Source organism: Pongo pygmaeus, chromosome 3, assembly GCF_028885625.2.
Source record: "Pongo pygmaeus isolate AG05252 chromosome 3, NHGRI_mPonPyg2-v2.0_pri, whole genome shotgun sequence".
Taxonomy (NCBI): Eukaryota; Metazoa; Chordata; class Mammalia; order Primates; family Hominidae; genus Pongo; species Pongo pygmaeus.
In genome coordinates, this window is record NC_072376.2 from 131,049,165 (window position 1) to 131,069,214 (window position 20,050).

The window sequence follows — 20,050 nt, forward strand, 5'->3', positions numbered from 1 at the left end:
TAAGTGGTGAAAAAAATGCTGCAACCTTTTGTTGATAACATTGCTGAATCCAAACTCCAACCCTTGTTCAAGTTGAACACTCTCGTTTTGGGTAACAATTTTATATATGCTTCTCTTTGGGTTAGGTAGTGGATTGTTGTTGTTTGTTTTTTGTTTGCTTTGCCCTCTTTAAAATTTTTAGAGGAAAAAAACACAACAGATACATAACATGGTCTCATGAGAAAACAAGAACACAAATCCATGAAATGAAGAATTTCACTCTGTCAACCTGTTTAGCTTTCCCTGGGAGTTCAATCACCGTATGGGCTTTTATGTGTTCCACTGAGCATTTACTGAGAACATCAGCCATTACGGGCTGCTGCGTAGCTACGTGGTCATGTCGTTACTTCGCACTTATCTGGAATCCTCTATTCTCTCAACAGACATTTTTATTCTGTTCCATATGACTACCATTGTGAGAAAGCTTTGTTATTTTACTTGATTGCGGCAGTGAGTAGGTCTTTATTTTTTCAGGAACATACTCCCCCCCTGTAGCTGTACCTGAAAATTAGGTGACTTTCTCATAGCTTTTTCAAACCCATAAATCTTCTGTCCCTTTCACGCAATGTACTTACTTATATTTCAATTTTAGCATCTTGCAATCCAGTCTGATTCCTGGACCTTGTTTAAACTTTGGGCTGTTTTTAATTTATGAATCGTTTTGGAAATTTTTCTTTGCATTGAGTTATAAAATGTAGACTAAAACTCAAGCAATGTAGTAAAATCTTTTCAAAGTTTGTCTTTCATTTATTGATCTGATCCAGATCCTCTTGTGTGCATCACCCTAGAAACCTTCAATTTAATCCATTTTTTTCAGTACCCCTAACATCTTAAAACTTAGTCATTCAGACACCACCCACCCGCCCTCTGACACCTTCTTCCTGATTGAAAGAGGCATTTATGTATATGAGTCACCTCCTGCCAGCTTCACAGGAATTACATAAAAGCAATCTGCCAACCATCTTGGCCTAAGGACAAAAAATCACATTTAGTGTCAAAGTAAAAGTCATTCTTGCTTGTTGGAAAATCACAATAGAGCACTTTAGGACCTTAACTCGCAGGACATCAGGCCTTAATCTACAGTCTATACTACAAATGAGGGAACTCATAAATGCTATGCTTTCATCGGTTTGGATAAGCTTCTTGGCCTAATAATCCTAAAACCATTTTAAATGCTTTTTGTAGTTGAAAATGAAAGGCTAATTCATATTCAGGAAAGATCATACATATATTAAGGGAGAGAATGTGGACTAAGAAATAAACATAATATTAGCAAAACACATTATCTTTCCATGCTAATACAAAAATATTCATGCGGAAAGTTATTTAAAAAGCAGCGCTTATGGCAGGAAAGGTGGTTTTATGGTCTAAGAAAAATGAATTGAAAGATTTGCCTAGATAAATTGTTATAACTAGAAATATTGGTCAGGATATTTTTAGTTTTTTTTTTGTTTCTAGACAAGACAGCTTAGACCATATGGAAATATGGGCTTAAATCTCCCATTTAACCTCTTATTTACTGTGTGGGTTTAAGCAAATCTCTTAACATATCTGAGCTTCGGTTTCCTTAAATGTAAAGTGGTGAAATCGTGCATGCCTTCTCTCTCGAGTTGTTTTAAAGATCACATAGATGATATGTAAAAGCACAATGTAACTTTTATGTTTGTCTAATTGCTTATAATTCTCAAAAAGCTTTTACATATCATCTCATTTGAGTTGGCTACTGTTTTTGCAAGATCACTAGGAAGGCAGGGAAAGTCTTAACTCTTTCTAGCTGATAAAAAGAATCCTGGAAAATCCCCTGTATTCCATATCCTTTCCCTTCCCATCAGCACCTCCACCTATACATTCACAGATTCATGGAACCTCAAAGAAAGTACCATTGTGTTTCTCAGACACACATTTCTCTCAGCTGTGAATATCTGTAATCGGTTCCAGATTATCCTAGAAATTTGGGCCTGGCACAAATCATCACTGTCTACTAGAATTGAAATTTTGGCTGCCGGCCTAGAGCTTCTCCCATGCTCTAGTCATACTTGACATGTATGACTGGGCAGGGGGAGGGAGGATGAGAATGTGTGTCTCTAAAACGCATAAGTCAAACCTTGCATACAAGGTTTTCTCTCTGTTACAAAGGACAGCACACAGAAAATTAAAGTACACACTTAAGGCCAGTACAGACTTATGACACTTCTCCCGAGGAGAGACAGTTCCAAGCTCAGAAGTCTAGGTTTTAATGAACAGGAGGTTGACCTTACCAGTTCTTGACTGGGATAGGTTTCTCCGTGTAGAAGCTGTGGAATGTAGTTAGATTCAATTGGAGACTATCTCTCATAACAAGGAAACTCACCATATGAGGGATGTTAGAGGAGAGTTATAATGTTGTATCATTTTTTTCTTTCTTTGGTTTCAATTTCCACCTTTATTCAGATGAAGCTGAAAATAAGTGGAACAGTTGGCAACAAAACCTTAGCCACTAACTTGAATTTTTTGTGAAATGCCAGTCAAGTAACAGGAATGACAGACATGTAAGTAAGCCCCAGTAGTATCCATTTTTAAAAATATGTACTGTGAATAAAAATAATAGCAATTAGAGAACTTTAAATCAAATTTTAAAGGATACCCTCTTAAAATAATCACTATTCAGAATTTGATGAAAGTAAAATTTTAGGGTTATCTTCAGTTACTCGTGTTCAAATACTTTTCTGTGACTAAAACTTTGGTCAAAATAGAAAATGTGTATTTTCCTAGGCTGATCTAGAGGTATTTATTGTGGATGGAAAGAATTACAGAATACAAATAATATGAAACTCAAAATTACATCAACCAAATGCACTTTGTTTTCTCAGCTGACTCAAAATAATGAGTAGCCAAGGTAATATCGGCTGCCATTATACCTTCTCACAGTACCAGGATACCTGAAGAAACAACACTTCACTCCTAGTCTAGTCAGCGCCTTTAGAATTTTTCTTGGAATGACGTTAGCTTTTACATAACCCATAGTAGCAAGCTTGTGAAACAAAGAAACCGCAATTTAGTTTTTGTCAATTTGGGGTAACTCTAAAATGTTTGTGTTCAAATTACCAATAAGACTCGTTTTCATGAAGGGTCTTTCTAAAATACACTTTCTAAGCCAGTGTGCATATTTTCATCCATATTTTCAACCAGAAAAATTAAGAACAAGATGGATAGTAACTTTCTTGACACTCAGTTGTGCCTTGGTTGAGAAGTTTAGGTATTAACTCACAGCTTCCATGTCTAGAGCGTTGCTGGCTCTCTGATAGTTAATTGCCTCTATTATGATACTATCATTAGAGTCCCCTTAAGACAGACAAAAGAAAACTATAGGTTCTAGGTCTACTCAATTAAAGCAATTGAGTTTCATGGTTTCAGGAAATGACCAATTTAACTCCTATCTGGAATTTGTGATATTGGAAACATTTGTGGAAAAGGAACATGTTCTAAAGTATTTTGAAAGTTTCTTAACCAGTTTTTCTCTTAATCATTGTTCTATAGTAAACACAGACATGGACAAAATGAACTCCTAAAGATATAAATTTGGAATTTTAAATTAAGATATAATCTGTTTGGAAACAAAATAAGTGGATTTTTAAATCCTCTCTTCCTTAGTAATAGAACATCTATTATGTTCTCCAGTGGTATGCAGACAGTAATATAGAACTTAAGGAGTTTACATAGTTACCTAGACAATTTTATCATTTACTACATTTTTTGAAGTTATCTTTGTAAAGAAAAAATACTTTTCCCATTAAAGAATACATGTTATCCTGGACTTCTGGTGTCACTAAAAGGTCATTGATTTACATCTGAACTGGGCCACTGAAAGCAAATGACTGTGTGGTGGCCTAAATAGGTAAAATCGTGGCATCTTTCCCAGTTTAAGAGTCATCTGACCAATTATAACTCAAAATTTAAATCAAACCTACAAGTTATTATTAGAAGAAATACTGAGATTGGTCTGAGGTTACAACATAAACAAACATGATCTTAGATATTGTTTTAATTATTTCAAAGACTAAAACATTAAAGTTTATGTTTTATGCTTCACCTGTGTATATTTGAATGCCCCACACCAATTATACATAAGATCTGGAGTGTATTCCCAACATCTTCCCAAATGAAAGACCTATGAAAAAGTATTTTATAAAAGGTGATATATTTAGAGTGAGAAGGGCTTTATGTAAGGAGGAGCACATTATTCATCCTGAGCAGATGAAAAGTAAGACATAAACTTTGAGAACAAGGTGAAAGCAGAGGTGATAACTATAAAAGAATATCTTGTCAAAGAAGAAGACCATGTCAAGCTTACTCCATCATGGAGATAAATGTCAGCCCTGCTTTTGCTCAAAGAGCACTCCTAAGAGGAAAAGGCACAAAGGGTTAGAGTGCCAATAGAAAAAGACCACCTGCCACTTACTACAAATGAATAAAACAAATATATATCCCTAGTCCATGGGGCAACCATGGCAAAGGACCATCTGATCCTCATGACATTGTCTTAAAGCATTCCTTACATCCCCATTAGGAATAAGAAGCCGTTAAAACCACCTATACCTACACCTATATAACTAGCACATTCCTGCTGACAGAGCTTGGAGGGCATTGAGCAGTTCTGCATTTGGTCCCACTTTTTTCACAAAGAGGTGAATATCAAATATTTTAAACAGCAAGTTAAAGTTTGAGAGCAAATATAATTTAAAATTTGGTTCTGCTTTGGGAAATCTGTTTAGGAGGCATTTATAAACAGTTGAAAGGCTCATTCTAAACTGGAATGGATTGCCCCATCCTATCAATGCCCCTGAGATGAATATGAAGTCAGCAGTGACAGATTGCCCCATCCTATCAATGCCCCTGAGATGAATATGAAGTCAGCAATGGGAGTTTTTTAATTCTGTGTTAATTGGCTAGGAGTTCTTTGACCTTTAATTAAACAAAATATGAATTAATGAACTTTCTTTCTATTTACAACAGAGGCTTGAAATGGTACAAGTCGGGATAACAATCATAACAAGATGTTATTTTTTCACTAACAAATAAATACAAAACATGATGTTGAAATCTGCATACTGATATTGATCTCATTACTTATTTTGAACCTGTAATTTTTCATCTTTCTTCACTCAGAAGGAAGAAAAAACATCAGGAAAAAAAGGAGCTATTTCTCCTTGGATATATATGTCAGACATAAGCACTTTTCAAATGTCTCGTGAGCTGGTCTCAGTATTAAAAGAGGCGTCTTTAGTCTAGCAGCATTTCAGACAAAAATTCTAGAGCCTTTATAACATAGAAGAGTTTTATGAAAGGGTCTGATTGGATGAGATATAAAGAGATAAAATATGTACATAGTTATAATTATATTTTACAAATTAAACAAAAACTTTTTTTCTTGTTTTGCTTTTTTGGTTTTATGCCTTAACTGGTGAACATTTAAAAATATACTGTTAGTTGAGATCGTGCTACTGCACCCCAGCCTAGGTGGCAGAGACAGACTCCATCTCAAAAAAAAAAAAAAAAATGCTGTTAGAACATGGACACAAAGAAGAGAACGGTAGATATAGACACCAGATATAGATACTTGAGGGTGAAGAGTGGGAGTAGTGTGAGGATGAAAAACTACCTATTGGGTACCATGCTCATTACCTGGGTGATGAAATAATTTGTACCCTATACCCCCACAGCACACAATTTACCCATGTACAAACCTACACATGGACCTAAAATAAAAGTTGGAAAAAAAATTTAGGGATCATTAGCAGATCATTGCAAAATCTGCTAGGATTTTGCAGATAAAGCATAAGATCCCTCAAAAATATTTTTCTTTGTAGAAACCACGTCAGTCTATACAGCAGGGTCTCAGGAGTATGAGGGGTAGGCAGTAAGTAATATGTTCATCCTCCTGTTTAGTGAGAGAAGCTTCCCTGAAACAGTTTGAGAAATTGAGCATGGCAGTCTCGAAGGTATCTTCCAGCTGTAAATCCTTCTTTGTGATAATCATGAGTAATGTGATGCATCCTTACTCTGACCCCAAGCAGAGGATTCTCTACTCAGGTTCTGGTGGCCAAACCTCTCCTGCTTTCACTCACTGAGGGAATGGAAGAGTATTTCTTTGAAGGAACTCCTGGGATCTCTACCCTTTCCTGTTACAGTAGTAATATGTTTGTGCCCCGCTATCACCACCACATCTACTGAAGTAGAGCCCATATAGACCTAATATTAGTGCCCAAAGTATTGTTGTGTATTTTTTATATTTGTATTATAATTGACTTCATTTTATATCTCTACTATATTTTTTCTTTTTCTTAATCACTTATATGCAATGTCTATCATATTTATTGTTATACATACTTATGATTACTTTAAATCCTTTTTATAGAATTGGGATATAGCATTAAAATTTTATTGTAATGATTATGTTTCCAGCTATGAGGCTTTAAACATTATGTAGTCCAAAACTTATAACTCTGTGAGGTAGGTATTTTCTTTTTTATTTATTTACTTATTATTTATTTATTATTACTATACTTTAAGTTCTAGGATACATGTGCACAACGTGCAGGTTTGTCACATATGTATACATGTGCCATGTTGGTGTGCTGCACCCATTAACTCGTCATTTACATTAGCTGTATCTCCTAATGCTATCCCCAACGTAGGTATTTTCATTATTTTTTTTTTTTTAGAGCAAGGAAACTAAGACTCGGGAAAGGCACTTGCCAAGGGGAAAAGTTACTCAGTGTCGTTAGAGCTGGGATTCAAGCCCAGGAAACTTCCCTCCAAAAACCATAGTACTAATTATCTTTCTCAAGAACCTTCCAATTAGAATATTATCAGAAAGTCACAATAAGTTATTTTGGTACTTGATTAGGCATGAAATCTTTGTCAGATAGCAGGCCGTTTCTGATTCTGATTCCTCAAGTCAGCTGGCCTTTTCTCTTTCCTTCTTTTGTCATTATCTTTTTGCTTTTTCTACTGTCCCTTCACTGACCCTCCAAACTTCCAGTCCACCTACTCTGGAAATATCTTTCCACAATTTTAGTTCCTTTTTTGGCCCCAGAAATGCACCTCAGCTTCAAGTCTAAACTACTCTAAACTTCAGGTCAGAAGCATTAATTAATTTGTTTATTCATTCAATAAATATTTATGAGTGCCTACTACATAGCACTGGGCAAACTGTAGTGAATGGAACAGACATGCTCCCTGCTCTCATGTTTCTTATGTTCAATAGGAATAGATAACACTAAACAAGTAAGTATATAGTATAACATATCAGACACTGGCAGGTGTTGTGGAGAAAATAATGTAGGGCAAAGGAAATAGAGAAGTCTGAGCCTCAGAAAATAGAGGAGTGTTGTTGTTAAGTTTATAAGGATGTCCAGGAAAAGCCTGTCTGATAAGGTAATATTTGAGCAGAGACATAAAAGAAATGTGAATTTAAAAGTGATGCTCTGAGGAAGAGACTTAGGGGCAGAGAAAAAGAACAGCATGAGCAAAGGCCCAGAAACTGGAATAATCTTGTGTTTCCCTAACAATGAGAAGGGCTGTGTGCTGGAACTGAGTGAGAATGAATGGATTCCTAAAATTGCTTGACTCATCTATAATTCATTCAAGAATGGCATTTGACTTCTAAAATATGAGCCATTTTCCAGAAAATTTATTTTAGATTATATTAATTTTTTATACATGTGTTTAGTGCTTCACAGAATAAAAAAGGCTTTTCCCAGATATTATCTCCTTTTCTCCTCAAAACATGCTGTCACTGAATGATGGGTCTAATTTCATTTGATTATCCCAGCAACTGACACAAGACATGATGCATAGTAAGCACTCAATAAATGTATATGGAATTAATTAGTTGATGTATTAATTCTGTGGCACAATTTCTAATTTTTCACCTTTACCATGTTCATTATTATTGAACATCAGTTATGGGACTATAATTCAGTGAAGCTTCAGAGGCTATAAAGATTTATCCAGCCATTTGCCTGCACCCTAACTTATATATGTATCTAATTTTTGTGGTGATTTACACTTTTTCTGCCTAACTCTTCCATTAAGTTCTTTAACATCTTTCTTTGCAATCAGTTTATGTATATTCCTAACTTATCATATCTAATCTGCTATATTCTTGGAAACCAGATCACAGGCCTGTTAGACCTATATGTATGTAAAATAAAGTGACTTTTAAGTGACGCATGAAACCCTTTCTTAAAGAATAAATTTGCCTTAGTTCATTTGTACTGCTACAACAAAATGCCACAGACTGGGTAATTTATAAATAATAGAAATTTAGTTCTGGGAGCTGGAAATTCCAAGGTCAAGGCACCAGCAGGTTCAGTGTCTAGTAAGGGTTAAGTCTCTCTGCTTCCAAGATGGAACCTTGTTGCTGCACTCTCATGATTTAATCACCTCCTGAAGGCCTCACTTCTTAATACTACCACACTGGCAATTAAGTTTCAACATATGTATTGTGGGGAACACATTCAGACCATAGCAAAATTCAATAACTTTACTACTTGCTTCCTAACAGCTGTTCTGATCTCATAGGCATTTTGCTTATTTTTGCATCTGCAATGTAATTCTAGTGGATTAAAGTTGTTAGGCACAGTATACAATTGTGCCTTTCCCCCAACTTGCATCCAAAGAAAATTATAAAGCATTTCATCCCATCAAACATAGAATCTATGGTATAATCTAAAGCCACATTAAGAGGTTATTCATCACACCAAACTGATCTCATATACCAGAAGTATCCACAGCTTACAGGTTTGTCTGAGCCCTTCTTTTTCCTCACTGAAGCAAGGGTTCCCATCCAATACTGATGATCTGCCCACTTGGTGCAACGTGATTGTAAATGTGCCTCTTGTTTTGGGGTACACTTAATGCATCCTTTCCATAGACGTCATTATCTCTATTTACCCTTTAGTTACCCTATACAAATTTTCAGTCAAATATTATTCTTTCCTCTTCTGACTAAGAATTTTTTGGCATTACCAGTAATTCATTTATTCTTTCATTCTTTCAGCAAGACTCTATTGGGAGCCTACTACATGCCAAGCACTGCTCTGGGCACTGCAGATTTAGCATTGTAAAGGAAGAGGTTACCTTTATTCTGTTAGCTAAATGAATAGCTCTAAGGGTAAGAGCTAAATAGATGGCTATAAATAAATGTACACCAATAGTAATAGCGATAAATTCTATGAAAAAAATAAAGCAGAGAATCCAGGTACAGCGTGATAGGCTGAGCATTTGTTTAAAAGAGGGTGGTCACAAAAAATATATAAGCATGTGAAGTGATGGACATGTTAATTAGATTAATTTCACCATTTCACAAGTACATTTATTAAAACATCACCTTGTACACTATAAATATATGCAATTTTCATTTGTCAATTATACCTTACAGAGCTGGGTGAAAATTAAAAAAAAAAAAAAAAGAAAAAATAGTGGTCAAGGAAAGCCTCACCAAAGAGGTTATGTGTAAGTGGAGACCTGAAAGAGTAAGGAAGTAAACCACATGAGTATTTGGGGAGAGCATATCCTTAAGAGGAAACAGAAAGACTAAAACCTTGAGGTGTGAACAAACTTGATATGTTCTAGGAGTAGCATAAAGGCAAGTATGTCTAGAGCATAGTGAGTAGGAAAGGAAATGATAGAATATAAGGCCTAAGGCAAGGACCAAGTAATGTAGGGATTTTTGAACATCAGTTGTCACTACTCCCCAATAGTTCATTGTGTGTTCAACTTGGTGCTACTTCTGGACAGTTTTCTTAAAGTCAGTGTAAAGAGCATAGAACATGTATTGCAAATAATTTTGGTAGGGTAACTTGCATGATACCATTTTAATAAAATTCAGGAGAAAACATGGAGACAACAGTACTCACAGTTGTACATTCTGGGTTTTTTTTGTGGTTGTTGATGCAAGTGAAATTCACTTATGAAAAATTAACTATTTTAAAGTAAACAATTCAGTAGCATTTAGTATATTCACAGTATTGTGCAACTACAACCTCTGTCTAATCCAAAACATTTTCATCACCCCAAAAGGAACCCATCCTCATTAATCAGTTGCACCCAATTTTCCCCTACACTGGCAACCACCAATCTACTCTCTCTATCTATGGCTGTACGTACTCTAGATATTTCTTGTAAATAGAAGCATACAATATGTGGCCATATATATCTGGCTTCTTTAACTTAGCATAATGTTTTTGAAGTTCATCTATGTTATAACATGTATCACTACATAATTTCTTTTTATAGTTGAATAATATTTCATTGTATATACATAGCCAAATTTGTTTCTCCATTCATCCACAGATGGACATTTCAATTGTTTCTACTTTTTAGCTATCATGAATAGTACAACCATGAACATGTATGTAGAAGTATTTGTCTGAACACTGTGTTTTGTTCTTGTGGTACATACCTAGAAGTAGAATTGCTAGATCATATGGTAATTCTATGTTTAACTTTTTGAGTACTCACCAAAATGTTTTCCAAAGGGGCTGAACCACATTACAGTCCCACAGCACTCTGATTCTTAAACAACCTCTATATACAGATGCTCCTTGACATACAATGAGATTACATTCTCATGTATTGAATGCATATCACTTTTATACCATCATAAAGCTGAAAAATCTTTACTTGAACCATCATAAATCAGGGCTTGTCTGTTCTCTGCAAGCTCTTGCTTCCTCATACCTTATCTTCCCTAGATTGGAGCTGTTTATACTGAGTTATCATACTTTGCCAAAACTGATAACCTGATTAGCTGGTTCTCCCAAACCAGCTGAAATGGACTTTAATTAGAAAAACTAAGAAAAATAAAATTAATAAAAATATAAAGCTAAACTTTAGAAGCTAAAATTCTGTTGTATAATTTCTAACCCAAACTAGTCATGATATATATAAAAGATAGATGGATAGACAGATAATCTTCTACTGATTCTGTTTCACTAGAGAACCCCAATACATACTCCATTATGGCTAGAGTAGATAGATAGATAGATAGATAGGTAGATAGATAGGCAGATGTATTATAAGGAATTGGCTTATGTGGTTATGGAGGTTGAGAAGTCTCAAGATATGCAGGCAGCAAGCTGGAGATCCAGCAGAGCCAAGTGTGTAGTTCCTGTCCAGGTTTGAAAATCTGAGAACCAGGAGAACTGACAGTGTGCATTCCAGTCTAAAATCTGACAGGTTCGATACTCAAGAGTCAATGTTTCAGTTTAAGTCTAAAGACAGGAAAAGATCAATGTTCCAGCTCAAGGCAGTCAGGCAGAAGGAGCTCCCTCTTACTTGCAAAATAGTCAGTCTTTTTGTTCTACTTAAGACTTCATGTGATTGGATGAGGGCCACCGTCTTTAGAGAAGGCAATCTGCTTTATTCAGTCTACTAACTGAATGTTAGTCTCATCAAAAACATCCTCACAGACACACCCATAATAATGTTTGACCAATTATCTGGGCACCCCATAGCTCATTCAAGTTCTCATGTAATGTTAACCCTCACAGAGTACTTTTGAGCCAGCACAATTTTTAGGACCTCAACTGAATTCAGATGGCCCTTATATATCCCATGTTGTCTAGAGTATTTCTTATTGGAGAATCCACAGTATCTATTAATTATGAGGCTTATAAAATCATTGATTAGCTGAATTATTTCCTTACTGTGTAGCAGTAACTGTACCAAGAAGTGAACATCAAAGATTTCATACTCAAAAGGAAAAACAAGTCATAAATAAATAAATTAGAAACTACCTTGAACTATTTGAAATCAAGGAATAGAACAGTGATTCTTAACAGTGTGGTATAATGTCCCCTATATCAAAATCACCCAGGGTATATTGCCCTTGTTCACGATGATTGCTCTGAATCTCTGGGTTAGGACCCGGAAGTCTACATTTTGTTAAGTTTCCCAGATAATCTTTATGTACATAGAAGTTTGAGAAGCACTGATAGGAAATGCTTTTATTTTAGCAATTTTCAAAATAATTTGAAATCAAATGTTTTCTAATTACTTTTTCCAATTTGAATTATGTTGAAATTCTTCACCAAGATTCAAAACAGTTTATGAAAATAAAATAGTAAATAAATGTTCTACAATGGCTATTTTCAAATCTTTATGAGTTTATTGCCTTATTAGATCAATCGAAATTCATTCATGTTCCCACTCAATAAATACTTACTTTCCCTTCTGTTCTTGACATCATGCTGGGTTTTGGGAATGCAGCAGTGAATAGGATAGACATTGCTCATGGAGTTTATAGTCCAGCTTTAATCTCACATTTTGTTTTTAACACATAACACAAACCTTTTTTTGGAAGGGGGTGGGTTGCTGAACATTTAATTATTGTGGTGATTTTTTTTTAAGTATTTAGCATTTTCATGTCTTGAGCAGAACAGATGCACTACTTAAGGAGTTTCATACCTCTGCAACTAAAAGGAAATCTAATTTGTTCTGCAATAACAGTAAGTGGATTGAGACATCTCAGTCCCCTCATGTGAAATCTTACAGCTCTGCTTCCTTTTCTGCTTTCCTGTTAAAAGCAAGTATTTTAAATTTAGGTATTAAAATTATGTTTATAGTAATATATAAACATCCATTTTCTGCACAATTGAATGAATGAGATTTAACTAATAGTTTCCTAGAGACAATATATAGTAAAAAATAATGAACTATTTTTAACACTTATTTTCTTTTAAAAAGTACATTAGTAATTTTGACTAAGCATGTCAACCATAAGCTAAATAGCATATGCATAACAATTTCAAGTGAATACGTAGTGATGGTAGCACTTACTTAATAGTTTTCTCTTTTCCCCACTAACCTATCATTATTTGCCAATTTCAGCTCAAGAAATCTTCTGGGAAAATCATTATTCACCGCTGTAATTTAGAGGTTATATATAATGTATGCTCAAGACCAGTTAAAGTATGTAACAGAAGTAACTCAAGATTGCTCTATAACTCTTTTCTCTGCTTTCACACAAACCTTTGTCCTTACTCTGTTACTACAATAGAAACAATAAAATACATAAGCATTCAGGTGAAGAATGAAAATTCACTAATGTCATTTAGAAAAAATACCAAGCGATATAAAGCCCTGTGAAGTTACTGTAATACAGCTACTTGGATTATCTTCCCGTTCAGTGCTGATTAGACAACCCCAAAAGTGTTAAGGCTCAATTTAAAAATATAGTTTAAAATTTTAGGCATAGGCCTGATGTTTTCATGTGAGTAACAGAAAGTAATAGAACATGGAATTTTCTGACAGGACAATAAGGACCTTTTAAAGTTGGCAGAATTACAAAAGATGTCATTCACAAAGCTAAAACTCAACTTCTGTGTATTAGGAAAGGATTTAAGACCATATATCCATTTCTCATTTGATCTTCATACAAAACCTGGGAGTTACATATTGTTATTCTTGTTTTCCAAGGGGGAACTGTGATTTGGAAAGGTTCAGTAACTTGTCCAAGCTTCGTATTATTACTGCGTAGTAATCAAGTAGCAGAGCCAGAGTCCTAAGTCACTCGGATTTCAATCTGCTGCTTTTCTGTCATGGTCATGTTGGTGAGGCCAAGCACAAGAACTGGGCATTCAGCAGATGGTGGCCTTGGCCTAAGGCAATTTAACAAGAGCAAAGATAATCTCTAAGACTCCTCACTGTACTTAGCAAATTCCTAGGTGAAAGCTCATAGAAAACACAGTCCAGCCTTTGGTCTTTATTTTAATCTGGCAGGATAAATACAGTTTCTACATTTTTATATACAGACTTCACATTTAGAATATGGGCAACTGAGAGCTGAGTGATTGTTTTGCCATTAGGAGTGTTACTAAGTTAGATAATGCAGTGCTATGTCTATAGATTTCTTGTCAAGGGAGTTTAAATACTGTTGCAAAAACTGACCAGGTATTATGCTTCCCACTAGCTTACCCATCTTTCCTGCATTCTTTCTTATTTCCCTGCTGAATGTCAATTGTGTAGGTAGGTCAAATAGTAAAGTTGATCCTGGCCTTATTATTTATTATTTTCCTCTAAGGGTATCTTTCCTGTAATTGTGCATGAGGCCCTACTCTAATATTAACCTAATTAACTGTTTTCAGTGTATTTCAATGTTTTTCTTGTCTAAGCACAAGTCTTGTATAGTCTTTCCAGTTCTAAACCTGGTCAGAGAGAGATTAAGGTGGTCATTGGAGCACTTCATGGTGCTCCAGTGTCCTGCAGTCCAACTCTGCAGATGGTACAATGAGTAAGTGTTCTTTAATCTGGATGCCAGTGGGTAAACATTACTAGTTTGGCTGGTGTGGTGGCTAATCTTATGTGTGAACGTAACTAAGCTAAGGGATGCCCATATAGCTGCTACAATGTGATTTGAGGTGTGTCCGTGGGAGTGTTTCTGGAAGAGATAAGCTTTTGAATTGGTGAGCTGAGTAAAGCAGATGGCCCTCCCCAATGTAGGGGGCATCATCCAATTTACTGAGGGATTGAATAGAACCAAGAGGTGGAGGAAGGGCAAATTCACTCTCTCTGCTTGAGCTGAGGCATCCATCTTTACCTGCCTCAGACATAGGCGCTCCTGGCTTCAGGCTTTCAAACTGCCACTTACACCATCACCCACCACCACCACCAATTTCTCAGGCCTTCAGATGCAAACTGAATTATATCACCAGCTTTCTTAGTTCTCCAGCTTGCCTCCACAACCACATGAGCCAAATCCTGTAATAAATGGCCTCCTATATCTATATCCATATCTATTTCCTATCGGTCCTATGTCTGGAAAATCCTGGATAATATAGCTGACTATTCACTGACCAATCTAGTCTTCCCATTCCCCTCATACCTTTAGGCTTTGAAAACTAAAAGTGACAGTTAAATATTGAAAGTGGAAAAAAAAGCATCCTTGTCTTCGTTTCTGGAAGATTATGTCACCACAGTTCTGTATGCCAGTGATAACAGGGTTCATGTTGTATTCTTGTTGTTTCCATGGACAACAGAAGCAGTGAGCTTTGAAATCCAAAATTCTTGCTAAGTCACTTCTTTAGCTCTTAAATAGCTTTGTGACCAAGGGAAAGCCACTTAAACTATGTAAATCATGTCTACCACTTCTGAAATGGGAATAATAATCTCTAGTATACTAAGTATGTCTGATGCCTGGAGGAGGTATGAGTGTGTGTACGTGTGTGTGTGTAGATAGACACATAGGCATAGGAGCTTATTTGCTGCTTAATTGATTTCATTTACTCTAGCAAATATAGACATTTATATTTCTAAATAGTATATGATTGACTATAAAATATTAACTCTAAAAGTACTGTGCTCAAACAAAAATATTTTTATCTGCTAAAATAGGCCAAAATATAATCTAAGAAGCACAAATAAGAAACAAAAAAATTATCAAGACTTTCCACCAAGAATGCCACACGTGTCATGAACACTAACATAAATATTCATGTATAACTTCTTTGCAATTACTTTTAATTTCAATTTCTACTTCTTCATCTATTTGATTTATTCTGCTAACAAAAGTTAAGAGAAAATTCAAAGGCTATCATTTTGCTCAGTTCTCAGAACTCAGATTCTTTAAATTAGTTCTTTTTTGTCTTCAACTAGATATTTTAATGCCTGCAAACTTTCTTAGCTTTGCAGAATGAAGACTTGAAAAAAAAAAAAGTTAGTGGGGTAGCATACAGATTAAAATTTGGAAAGATAATTTTGAAATTTTTCTGTTAAATTGTATTTGAAATGCAATTATTGTATAATTAAATTGAACATTATGTTCCCTTCTAACACTCTGATAAGCGTTTTCAAATGTTTTGTTTGCTAAAGGATAAACAATTATTTTCTGCTGCAGAAATGGTTGCTTCATTGCTATAGCCATGAGTGGCTTAATGATGGAGATGTGTTCTAAAAAATGTGTTGTTAGCCAATTTCGTTGTTGTGCAAACATCACAGAGTATACTTACACAAACCTGGATGGTATAGCCTACTACACACCTAGGACCACCAAAATATACGTGCTACATTGTTGACTGAAACATCATTATGAGATTCATAACTACATAAATGTGTGTTGATACACAGAGCAGTATTTATATTAGTCAAAAAAGTAAACAACTTAAATGTACAACAATAGGATAAAATGGGTAAATAAATTATAGTATACTCATTTGATGCAATATTCTGCATTCATTAGAAAATTTGGTTTTGGAAGATTCATGTGATAGGAGAAAGCCCATGATATACTGTCAAATGAAAAATTCAAAACTCTATATTTTTAATCCTGATTGGTATAGCTTTAATTTTTATTTTATGGCACTAATTTACCTATATATCTATATGCCTGCAAATATCATTATATAGGTTTATTTATTGAGAAAAATGGAAAGAAAACACATCATAATACTTTATTAGTGATTTAATTACTTTTAATTAGAAAAAATGTTATTTTAAAAATAATAATTGATACATGGAGTTGTAAATTGCCTTCCTATATATAGTACAGTATTTTGGAAAAACTAAAAACAAAAGTCCCATTTTTCAATAATCAAGCCACTTTTGAAGGTAGACGTCTATGTTCTTAGGGTTCCTGGAATGGCATTTGAGGAGACCACTAAATTGTGCCTCTTCAGACAGTCGTGATTCCGTACCTCCTCCATGACCACAGTACTCTATCAGATGGGTTTTGCTTGCCCAGAATACATGTGGTTTTCTGTCTGTGGTGGTGGAGCACTGACTTAATTTATTATAATTAGAATTTTAGATATGATCACACCATTTTAGACATGTTGCATATATAGAATAAAGTATAATTTTATATCATTTTTATATTTTGTTCATAGTAATGAGTAGACTACTTCAGTTTAAAATAGAATAATGCTGAATAAAATCATTCTAGTAATGAAGGGTTTAGTGAAAAGGATATGACCTAAGAATATTGCTGGGTGCTTAAGCTTTTTACAAGGGTTAGGCCAGTAACAAATATATTTTTAAAAGGTGGGAATAATGGATAAATGTATAATATTGTTCTCATAAACATCTGCAAAATCTGGTTTATAAAAACAACATAAAAGATGACAAATATCACTTCTTATCTTAAGTATATAAAATATCATTTAGAAATAAATTTCCCCTCTTTACCATATATAGGCATAATTAGTATCTGCCATCTGTTTCAATGTATCTTTTATGTGTTTAGTGTTTGTTTCTAGAATGTCAAATAAATAGGTAAAATGGCAACTCAAATCTGCAAATTCAGGGCTAATTTAGTAACTTAAATCTAATTTAGTAATTTAAATCATTGTATTCTAGTTGACTAAGAGGTTAGTTCACAGGAACTATATTTAGCTTCTAAGGCCTAAGAACAAGACGGGTTTCTTATATATAGTTTTTCTTATCAGGTTTTGTAAATGTACATTAAAAATGCAATCAAAGATCACAAAGCAAAGTTCAAATTCAAATTAAGTTTGAACAAAAAGAAAGGCAAAAAGAATGTTCATTTTACCAAATTGTAAGACTTAAAGCATTGAACACACAAAAAATATGTTCAAATAGATTTAGAATCTATATTTTAACCACTGAAAGAAAAAAAATAAAAGACTGAAATGAAGTGAGTAAAATGGAAAAAGAAGAAAGATATGATCTAAGTGGAAGGAAAGATAGGAAGGGTGGGCTAGAATGTTCAACTAGGGAACAAAAGAATTGAGAGAGGAAGAAGGGGAGAAGAAAGAAAGGGAAGATATTATAATTGTCAGCATATAATATATATATATTTATACACAAAATGTGTGTGTATTATAATTGTCAGCGGTACACATATACAGACACTTGTATATGTATACTATATATCTCACACCTAAGCACATCCTTCCCCACACCAGCGTCCAGCATCTGACCTAGAAGTCCCACTTGTAACTTCATCATGTCCAGCTGGTTGGATTCCTCCTCCCCCATCCAAACCATGCCCCACCTTGTAAGGACCTAACCTGTCCCTGATGACACTGCTGTCAGTTCATTCTTTTGCTCCCATAGTTAGGTATAGAGATCCACCAACAGGCCTGTCTTCTATTTCTGAGTTCATCAGGACGCACATATTACATGGTTCAGTTGTGCACACCAAAAAGCTTGCTTATGTTAAGAGAGTAGTGATACCAAAAGAATTAGATAGCTAAATTTCAAAAACTTACTATTGGCTAGATGAGTCTAAATTTGAACCCAGAAGTTCTCTACCTCTGCTTTCAAAATCAGGAAGAATCTCTTGCATTCAGATAAAGCATACAATCATGGGGTAGTCAATGAATAAAAAACTCTATCTGCTTATGCTCCAAAAAAGTTGGGACCATAAACATGATGAGGCAGACCTTCCAGATGTCAGCTTTATGATTAAGAAAATTAGTTATGGGCCCAACTGTATTAAGGAAAGGGAGAAAGAAGATAAGGTGTGATAGAGTAAAAGGAGTGCCTAATTTGGATCTATATCCTTAAGCTAGGATCTACCACTAATTTCATCTATGAAAGATCATTTACAAATCTAACAGCATTACTTTCTGCCTAGTTGAAGTGAACACTCAACTACCGTGTGTGTGTGTATGTGTGTATGACAGAGAGACAGAGACAGAGAAGGAGACAGAGAGAGGGAATATAAGAATCAGACTTTAAGACTGAGAAAGAAAAAAGAAGAAAGAAAAGTACATTAAATACTCAGCATGGTAAATATTTTATAGGATATAACAAAACTCTAATTCAAAATAGCTTTACTTATCAGAAGGAGGATATTTTATTAGTCTGTTTTTTAATGAAAGGGCAAATTGGAGATCTACTTTACTATGATATCTCATTTTGAATAACAATCATTATCTTTTGGGAATCTCAGATTTTGATTTTGAAAACCAAAGACTTGTCTGAGAAATAATCTGTTTCTTTCAACATACGTTCTTGCATATCTTCACTAAAAATGAGTGCCCTTCTTTTGGCAATTGGTGATCTATATGCCTGAAGGGTAAATTGGATATATTTTATGTACTAGATTGTAGTTCCTTTGATACATACAGAATAAACTCTTTTCATTTAACTTCCTTTTTCCAACTGACACTTTTTGCTGATTTATTGCAAGCTAAAGGATAAATAAATGTATGTGTAAAGGATAAATAAATGTATGTATGTGTAAACTCAAAAGTATCTCTCCAGTTTTAAAGTGACAAAGAAACTATTTTCCACCATTTAATTCTCACATGTATAAGGAACTGGTTTTATCCTCTGAATGCAAAAAGAATATATCTTTGGAAACTTTTTAATGCCATTCTTTACCTGATATATTTTTTAAATTATATATTTCAGGCCCTGCTTGATACTCAGAATCTTTTGCGTGCACAAATCACAAATTTTACATTCAACCTGGGATTTTCAGGGAAATTTTACCATACAGGTAAGAAAAAGGGATTAACTGTTGTCATTAAGGCTTCTCTGATCACTCTATTTAAAATTGCACACTTTTCCTGCCCACACCTTCCTACATTCCCTATGTTCCTCCCCAGCATTTTATCATTCAATTCCATTTACCATGCTACTTTTTAATTTTTGTAAAATATTAATGGTTTGAAAGTTTATGGAACTATCTGATGGCCTTTCATTTTTATTGAATTATAATTTACATATATAAAAGTACATAAATAGTAAATGTGATATTCAGTGAATTTTCAAAGTGTACACAGCTGTGTAAACAACAGGCAGATCAAGAAAGAGAACACTTCCAAAATCTCCACTTCTTGTGCCCCTCACAATAACTAGCTTCTCTCAAAGAAAAGTAGTATCCTGACTTCTAATATCATGAATTAGTTTTGCTTGGCTTTGAGTGGTATGTAAAAGGAATAACACAGTAAAGATTCATCTGTATCCAGCTCATTTTGTACAATGTTATTTTTGTTTCAGAGATATTATTGTCTATAGGTTATAATTCTTTCCTTTTCCTTGCTGTACAGTATTCCAT

At 34.5% G+C, this 20,050-nt stretch overlaps 1 protein-coding gene across 3 annotated transcripts in view; it reads left to right on the top strand.

Moving 5' to 3' along the window:
* LOC129035728 (bifunctional heparan sulfate N-deacetylase/N-sulfotransferase 3) overlaps nt 1-20,050 on the top strand; it is a 224,059-nt gene that overhangs the window by 50,357 nt on the left and 153,652 nt on the right. For all 3 annotated transcript variants that reach the window (XM_063664056.1, XM_054486497.2, XM_063664055.1), the window contains exon 3: nt 19,402-19,489. In XM_063664056.1, coding sequence (XP_063520126.1) covers nt 19,402-19,489 — 88 coding nt within the window. The remainder of the gene's footprint in view (nt 1-19,401; nt 19,490-20,050) is intronic.